Source organism: Anticarsia gemmatalis, chromosome 23 (genome assembly GCF_050436995.1).
Source record: "Anticarsia gemmatalis isolate Benzon Research Colony breed Stoneville strain chromosome 23, ilAntGemm2 primary, whole genome shotgun sequence".
NCBI lineage: Eukaryota > Metazoa > Arthropoda > Insecta > Lepidoptera > Erebidae > Anticarsia > Anticarsia gemmatalis.
Window position 1 is genome coordinate 3,396,530 of NC_134767.1, and position 9,867 is coordinate 3,406,396.

The 9,867-nt window shown below is 34.7% G+C and overlaps 1 protein-coding gene across 1 annotated transcript; it reads right to left on the reverse strand.

Moving 5' to 3' along the window:
* Positions 1 to 242: 242 nt before the first annotated feature.
* Positions 243 to 9,647, reverse strand: LOC142983176 (uncharacterized). The gene is made up of 2 exons (XM_076130058.1): positions 9,567 to 9,647; positions 243 to 1,355 (listed from the first exon to the last, which is right to left on the reverse strand). The coding sequence occupies exons 1-2, from the start codon at positions 9,576 to 9,578 to the stop codon at positions 417 to 419; spliced, it is 951 nt and encodes a 316-aa protein (XP_075986173.1). The 5' UTR covers positions 9,579 to 9,647; the 3' UTR covers positions 243 to 416.
* Between the last annotated feature and the right edge of the window lie 220 nt (positions 9,648 to 9,867).

The window sequence follows — 9,867 nt, forward strand, 5'->3', positions numbered from 1 at the left end:
GGCTGTGTGATCTTGATGTAGCTTACTTGAATTGTTACTTTTCCTATTCTCTTGCTTCTTCACTAGGGGACAGTAAATAGTTTGTACTATCTAAGTCACATAGTAAAATTACATAAAAAGTGTGTTATATCATAGCTTAATTCACGCAATCGGAAATTAACAGTTCTGCATTACACAGGTAAAAATAAAATGTATTATTTGTCGACTATGTGGGCTTTTCATCACCAATCAAACAACAAAAATAGGTAACAATCATTTGTATAATCAACATCAACAACAACAAATAACAACAACAATAAAAACAAAACACAACAACAACATACAATAAATAAATCAACTACAACATGAGGCGTTGAAAATTACTTGACTTAAAATTACATTATAACAAATATTTACAAGGCACTTAGAAAGAAGGTTTAATGACCTTTGTGGTGATGATGGATGGTCTTATAGACGGGGATCTTGACGGGGTAGGGCTGGGGCACGTGCACTGTGACAGTCTTCTCGACTTTAATTGGCACGTGCTTCTCAACGGGGTAGGGAACATGCTTGATGACTGGGTATGGCACAACCTTTTCAATAGGAATGTTGATTTCAGTCTCGACTGGAACAGCTACTGGTTTGTTAACTGGAACCTTCACGGGGTAAGGCTGGGGCACACCGATCAGAATTGGCTTAGGTACGTTGACATGGACAGTCTTAGGAATGGGGAAAGTCACGTGCTTGTATAAAGGCACTTGGACAGGGTGTTCTTCATCAGTATGTTCTCCTACAGGGATAGCTTCAGCCTGGAAGTCCTGTCCGTCTCCGTGACCGAATTCATGACCGGCGTCTTCAAGAGTGAAAGCTTCAGGTCCAAATCCATGACCGCCGTCGCCTTGAGCTCCAGAGTCACCTTGCTCCTGTTGGTGAGATTCATGAGCGGCTTGCAGGTAAGAGTCACCATTGAACTGGCCTTGTCCATCATCGGCAGCGGAGAACTGAGCGTGGCCACCAGAGAAATCCTGACCATGGAAGTTTTGGGGAGCGAAAGTTTGCACTCCAAAATCTTGGCCTCCGAAATCTTGGTGTCCTTGGGCGAAGGCTAGTGTGTGCTGTTGGCCGCCTGAGAAGTCATGGCCACCATTGCCTAAGCCGCCAGAGAAATCGTGACCTCCGTTGCCGCCGAGGTTGTGCCCGCTAAGTCCGGCCAGTTCATGTCCTTGGGCGCCAGCGAAGTCCCCACCACCGTTTCCTTGAGCGTTGAAGTCATAGCCCCCGTTACCTCCGTCATGTCCCCCATCTCCGGCTACTTCGTTTGAGTAGCCACCTTCGAACCCGGCCTTGCAAGAGGCAACTGCCAGCAACAAACACACCTGAAAAGATAAAAACGACCGTTGTTAGAAACTTGAATCTTACTACTTGGCCATAAGTCTTAAAATAATATCGAAGCATTTCAGATCAAATGTTATGCTTAAAGTCAAAGAGAGTTTAGAGTAAAGAATCTTAATATAAAAGGTGATAGCAAGGAGCACATGGCTACACTTTTAAATCGCTTATTAATTTACAATCTATCATTTTTCTGTCTGGGTATAACAACGAAGGATCTTTCTTTTTCATTGCTTTACCATTAATTCCATTCATTCTTCCCCAATAATTACCCAACCCTCAATACACACAAATCTAAATCGAAAATCTAAATATAACTCTAACAATATTTGCATTTCATTCGAAGCTATCTCAAACACTCAAATAATTTCCTTCAGATGATTTGCAACGCTTCTCCAAAGGATTACTTAACAAAAGAAAACAAATCAACTCGGAACTGGTGTTTTAACAGTCAATTTGCACTGAACGACCGCCTTAATTACGAGTCGTAATAAAAATACTGAAAAACAACTTTCGCAATCACTTTTTGAAACGTTTTTAAGGCTCGAAGTCGTGGATCGACTTCAAAGTAATCGTATTGCTTGAAATGGTGCAGCGAAATGTTTGTTTAAAACAAACTGAAACAAAATATTCGGTTTCGATGTTAATCTGACTAGTTTTACAAACTAGAGCAAATATGAAAGGTACTGAAAGCACATACACGATTTCTGGAAGTCTAAGAGGCCTTTTAGCAATGGAATTCCGATGCTGATTAAGTAAAATTAAAAGTAAGCACATGTGAGGTGTTTAGTGCTACTTTATTTTACTAAACTTAAATGTGTGCACTAGTTTGCCCATTTTTCATAGGTTTTCTACAAAAATTCTGTTCAATCTAGCCAATTTAAATCGGGTATAGTTTAGCTGTCTATGAATGTAAGAAATCATAAACCAATATAGTAAGTTATCTAACTGTAATATCATACAAAATAACATAACATAAAAACCTTTACTATATAAAAACCACAACATAATATCAACGTCAATTAAGATACGCAAAATCTCATCACCACATTAGCAAAAAATTAAACGAACAATATTCTCTTATTTGTTCAAGTACACTTATAAAAGTCATGTTTGTAAAAAAAGGATGGCCGAACACCTTTCAATCTACAATCACCGATGCTCCAATCACTTTTGTCAAAATAATTCGTTCATTATAACCTTATGTTGAAAAAAAAAAGGTTTGCGGTTGAAAGTAGAATTCGCAACTATAACAATGGGACTTAATTAAAGATTTGCAGACCATTAAGAAAGGAAAAGATGAACAACATCCAACGCGGCTTGCTTTTCGGTGGGTGACCGTTAATGTTTATCTTATTTGATTTAATCGCCTGTAACAAATAATAAAGAAAATTCGATGACGATTTGGATTTCCCAGAAGTTAAGCATCTTTCAACGCGGTTTGATTTTGGATGGGTGCCCATTCGTGTTATTAATTTAGAATTACCTACTGAAGACGAGACTACGCAATTACAAATGCCATAAGTACCTACATGTGTCTTTTGTTTGGATAAGAAATTAAAGTTGTATTAAAAGTCTAACTGGTTTGGTTACTTCTCAAGCTTTTGTTAATCCGCGGTATGATTGACAGTTCGATCAGTATAAGCTACTAGTGTCGTTATGTAAGTCGGAACTGCATCCGTCTTAACAGTACAAGGCGAAGAAACACAGTCTCGACTCCAGTTGTCCTGATCCCAAGCCATTTTTTAACACATAAACTACTGTCCCACTGCTGAGCAAGGATCTCCTCCCGAATTGATGGAGGAATTAGACCTTGAATTAGTTAGACAAATACATTCGGGGTTGACTATTTAATTAGTTCCCTTTTAAGTTTTATATACTTAGTAAAGTTTCTTACAATTTTTTAACAATAGAAACTATTTTATAAGTTCGCTAAAATACATTTGAAGCAATTACCGTTGCATCTGAAAAAGCACGATGTAAACTTAACTACGTATAAGTACCCTACATTCATATCAATGACATAACACAAATCGATCAAACGATATGTTTACAGTACATTGCATCTCGTAATAGATGTTTACATTATGCAAGGGTATAATGACGCTCAATGGTGTTCGTAACTGCAGTTTCCTCGTGGGCAATTAGTGCTATTGAGTATTTCCTTAGTACTTTGAATGTAATGTGTGTTCCTTGAGAATATTAAGCATGTTGATGGTTGGTTTCAATACGGTAACTTTATATGAAAGTAGTTATTTGTACTTTTACCATTCATTGTTTAAAGGAACGACATGTAATTGATTTTCTATTATATTTGGAATGGCATGAAAATTAAAGAAAAGTATCAGCAACAGTAATCTATATAAAAATAAAAATTAGCCAGTTTAGCCACCGGTATGTATTAATGAGATAATAATGGATCGATGGGATCAAAATTTCCGTGATAGTGGAATCAACGGGATAAAATTATACAATGCCTGGAAGAAGTCGGGCTAGTCTGCTAGTTTTGAATAATATTGTCATGTTTTGCCGTAACCGAAAATTAGATCAAAACTAAAGACTTTCTGTCACATAATGTACAGACAAATAAAAAATTACTAACTAAAAATATCTCGAAATTATTCAAAAAGTTGTTCAAAAATCTGTACCGAAACTCAAAATTAAAACGGTTCCATTCACTTACGTCTATTCTTTTGTAGCAATAAATGTAGCGTTGTGAATGTACTAATAAAGACCACTTGGGAAGCGTAAATAATGTTACTGATGAATCGGTACTTTTACTTTCAAAACATGTGACTGTATGACTAATTCAAATATTTATAACTTAGAGACTTTATAAGAGCAATTTTGATAGAAAGACATCATGTACAGATTTGAATGTAGCTAAAGTTTTTTGTAGGGATCGTAGCAAATGGTAATCTGTGGCCCCTGCCTGACCCCGTAGGAAAAGTCGTGATTGTATGTATGAGTAAAAACAGAATAAAAACATTTTAAGACGGTTCTTATGTGATTTTTGATTGCAAAGGTCCAAATACGATTCCCTGGTCGCGTAAAGTGTGAACTGATTGTAGTGATTTAACTCTGCTCTACCTCGAAAATATTTGTAAGAACTTGCGGACATTGAAATTACAATACTATATATTTGTTGAGTATAGGAATCGAACCCATAGGTAACAAGCTTGTCTAGACAGAATACGAAACATAATGTAAGCGATCGTAACACAACATTACTTCCATATTTTTTGTTCTCGTCTATTTGAGGTCAATGAACCGAACGTTTTTGCTACAGTTCACCGACCATTAATATAAATATGAACATTACAGGCCTAAATAAAAGCAATATCTCATTCATTATTCTCGGATTTCCGATCATAATTTTTGTTAAAATAAACACTAATAACAAAACGTATTCCTATTTTTTTGTTTCTAGAACAATTAATGTGTATTTGTATAATTAAGGAATTATTGGAATTCTGAGGGTTTAGTTGATTAAACAATTATAGTTAAAATATGATACAGGAAAAATACCGGATCCAAAATAAGGGCGAGACGTTGACTGCAAAAAATCCGTCTACCAAAATAAAACATATAAAACAACGTTACCGAAATGTACGTAATAGAGTGACGGTTTTGTATAGAGTCAGTCTCAACAAATATACACTAGACAATCATTGGAAAGGAAACTAAAAAAGACACTCGAACAAAAACGTACATTCACGCTTAGGTGGTTCCGTCTTTGTGCCATTGAACTTTCTGATTCAACACAATGTCATATTTATGTAATAGAACGTTATAAATAGTGAATTATACTGAAGGAAATTGTGTCAGGTTTTGTAATATTCTCTAAGTAAAAAGAAGAAGGAGTCACGGAACATTGTCGCAAGGAATTTCTCAATCACTTAGCTCTTAACGGCGGCGTGTTAGTTGTAAAGGCTCTGTTTATCGCTTTGATTTCCGTGGAAGTTGTAAATTCTAGTAAAAGATACGGCCGATTAAGACGTTTAGTGCTCTACTTGGAATGCGAATTACATTCTTTTGTCTCAGTATTGCACTGATATTTTCTTCTTCACAAACTTCTTTGAAAAGCACCGTCTTTGTCTTTGTGTTTAAGCTTTAGTGGCACGTTTTGCATAGATTACTGGGAATAGTTATCTAGAAAACATTGCCAAATGAGCAATAAAATGTGGAGGATTCAATTTATGAGATCACAACACGTAAAGTAATTATATGCGACCGATATATAGTTGCCTATCCTACCTTATGTGGTTTACTGACAAAACATGACATAATAATAGACATTATTGATGCTCTAATATTGTTATTAATAAGGAGAGCAGAAGATGAACAAAGACTAAAATAATTCCTTTTACTTATAACTTAAAAACACAACTTCTTAAAATATTTGTGCGTAGCTACCCCGCATGCTAATTTTACAAAATTCGGTCGTAATAAACACAGCACTCCCTAATAACGACATCAAATAGTTTCGGGCGAGCCGCCAAATGTAATCTTCGAATGAGATACGCCAAATGAGGTGTTGAAAATGTTAAAATCCACTTGTTTGGAACAATACCAACGTGGAACTTTACGAGGTCAATAGTACAGTATAATAAGAACATTTCCTTAATACTACTTCTTTTAAGTTAGTAGTACTATGTGACTTTTGTAACGGTTCAACTTTTTCGGCAAAATAAAAATACTATTTTTTGCATAGAATTCAGTCAGCTATCCCTGATGCAGGGATAACAGTGGTCACTGCGACGATCGGGGTCTGAATTTTGATTCCTAAATGAGGACCATTTTTTAGGGGCAATTAAGTCAACCATATTATTATGCGTGACCACAGTGACGATTAGACTTGCAGTGTTGATTCCAACACAAAACAAATATATTGTCTTGTTCAAAACATAAGAAAGCTTTTCCAAAATCAGACAAACAGTTCCAGATAAAAGAAAGTTCTAAAAATCTATCCCATCACACAATACTAAAGTCATGGCTTGTCGAACTTTAGCCCAATACAGATAGTACTACCAGCAAATTCTTACAGGACCGATGCTTTACCGTCACACTCTATCCATCACGACACAAAGGAACGACATCAGCTTATATTGGCTATTATCGACACAAACGCACTCCCAATAATTAGATTTTTGATACTACTGTGTTCAGATTATCTGCAGTGCCTTTGATTTGGTCTGTTTTGGTCTCAATAGATGACTTATCGTAACCCATGGAGCAAAAAAAATACTGGTTTGCTTTGATTGAATTAAGCTCACGCTAAATTAGACGAAGACGACCTAAAAAATGCCAAGTATAGTACAAAAATCTATCTAGAAATTAAAAAATATTATGACTGTACACGCAAATATAGATCTTTTGATTAAAATACAAACTAGGTACCAGTTACATAGCAAATAAATAATTTGTTCAGTTTCAGGTTTCTTTAAGGTTACTTTTTAGTGTAGTTAGGATATAGGGCTTTAGGGTTTGCCATAGATTAAATATAAAAAACTCTTTTAAAGTTATGAATACAAAATGTTAGAAAAACTAAATAAACGAAGTTTTAACAAAATGGTGTCTAACAATGTAAGAAGTAAATCAAATAAAACATGAAGACAGCATTTCACGTTGACTTGGTCAGGAAATGATTTTGAATATACCAGTCGTAAAAGGAACTATATCTTTTAGGGAAATAGAAACAGTCCACGTATAAGAGAAAGGTGGTAACACGACTGGTCTCAAGCGAAGGTGTTATCCCTTTTACTTGGTTTAGATACCGGTCCAGCAGATAATGACTTATCCGTTCATCTTGCGGAATTGTTGCGGAATTCACTTACGGTGAAAGTGATACAAAAACCGAAATGAAAACGGAAGTTTGTGGAATTGAAGATGTATTTGCGGTTTAAGCTAGAGGTTATGAATTGAATGTGCGATTTTAAGAGCTTTTTAGTTTTGTTGTGAGATAAGCCTTTTTAGATGTTTGCAAGCGATACCATGTGATTATATCTCCATGTGATAAAGTACAATGGTCCAGAACAAATAGTTGATAAAATGTATCCTGTACAAAAATCAAGGGCAGTAGTCATATTGTTATTGTTTTAAATTTTGCCCGACCAGTGTAAGTAAAAAAATATTCCTGAGCATTAATTACCGAAAACAAACATTGCACAGTATTTTAAATCACTTGCGACAACGTAATATTCGTACGATTTAAAAACATAAAACTTAATTATTAATGACAAAAGACAAATGTACATGTCAATTGCCAAGACGAAACCAAACAGCTTTTAAAACAAAATCTACACGATTTTCAACCTTAACTTTAGAACCATAAGTTATACCAACAAATTAAATAGACGCAAAAATAAGTTGGTGACTGTCTTAATACTGACATAACAGCTTGATTAAACTATAAATATGATTGATACTTTGATAAATTCAAGTGACTCTACTTGATATATTCAGACTAATAGATCTTGATACTTGAACCAAATCGTTCCGAGAATCAAATCAATGAGATGCGTACTTGATCTGTGCATTCAATTATATTAAATGACATGTATAATAACCGTATTCCCAGAATGGTAATTGCATTCTCGTTTCTCAAGATAATTAGCTTGGATTTCAAAGGCAGGGTCTATTCAAAATTATCAATATAATAAATTAATATAAAATTAACTATTCCCTATTTTCCGCCGCTTTACACATTTGGACATTTTACTATTGTTTTGTACAAAGATTAAATTATCAATCTGCCAATACTAAATTGCTTGATGAGTCTTAGAGTGATGAGAATTTAGAGGTCTACAGCACCATATTTGCTGCCCGACGTTTCGTAAAAAACTTAAATCAATGTGTTGAATTTTATTTCAATCGTTTCAGACGTTAAGCCGTCTAATCAAAGAATACCCAGTGCTCACACAGTCTCATTTCCAATAGTCTAAAGTCTGATTGAAAAACACTTTACCAGGAAACAGAACTTAAGACTTTACGACCACATTCTGAAATCACACCCAGCAAATAATAAGGAACACTAACTTTACACGTAACACGCAATCTAAATTACAAATGATTCAACGAAAGCAAAAGGACTGCACACACTATCTTGCGTCTGCGGCTTTAAAGCCGATATTTCTTAAATGACTGAACCATTTTGATACTTCTAGGCTTAAAGTTTTTGAACAATGAAATCGAAATTAAACCATTATTGCAATTGGTTTAATTAATGACACTTATAGTTGTGATCGTCAAAGTAACGGTCGGGTACTGAATTTGCTCGCAATTTGAAAGAAAAAGCTATTACGAAAAGCAGAACTTTTGGTCACTCTTTCATTTGAAAATAAAATATATTTTTACAGTGAAAACATTTTTATACCCTTTTTATAGTTATAGTATTTGCAAAAGATTAATCCTTGAAAGTACCGAAATAACGTGAAATTCAATGATTCCGGTTCCGAAAAAAAGAGTCCTAACGACGAATTTTGATCTCGTAGTCATTCACAAATTCAAAATTAATTGTTCCAGCGCGAGTGAAGCCGGCTTTAGCTACTAATGTTTACACACCGTCATAAAATTACAATGTAAAATTTTGTAACAGAATTATCTAAGATCGCAACAAAACTGTAATTTGCGATAGTAATCAACAGTCGTAACGCCTGTAATAGTTTACACAGAAGGAATGGAATTAATGCGGTTTAAAACGTTTTAACAGATTAAGTAGTTTTTGTCGCGTGCTTTTAAAACTTGGTTGTTTCACTGTTTATGTTTTGGGTGAAATTAAGTTGTGTGGGACAAAATATGGGAAAACTTTAAGTTTTGGGTTTAATAGTACAAATTTAATTTTAATGTCACTTGTTTGGTTAAAGTGGAGTTTTGAGAATACAGAAAAATGCTTGTGATCCAGAATCGTAAATACATCGCCATTAAGGTAGCAAGTCAAGCTTTATAAAGGGCTTTTCAGGCTTACACTTTTTAAATTAAAAAACCGTTAAAATAGTACACTTAAGTGACACTAGGTTAAACACTAACCATGAAAATAAATCTAAAACACTATTTAAAAACGGAACCAATAAAAAAAACAGATAAAACGAACTAAATTTTGAAAAAAAATGTTTAGAACAGAATTCGAAAAAGTCCTTTCCTCAAAACAACACTATGTACTTTATATATCACAAAACACTAATAAAATAATCACTTACAAATATCTTCATGTTGCAATGTTTGGTATGGCGTATCTGCCGGCGTCGGTTGCAATGATAGCTTTGAACAAACGCACAAACATTTTTATAGCGACCGGAAGAGACAGGCCGGGAGAGGCGCGAGGTAGAAAGGTGGATGGAATGTTTAGTGCTGTTGTAACCGCTGTACATATTTGTTTTTGATTTTAATTAGATTTTTTGAGTATTATTGTTGTTTGTGTTGGTTATTACTTATTTAATATTTTTTATGAGACGCCAATTTTTGCATCCGGATAAAAAATTGCTATTATTTCCACGAGCG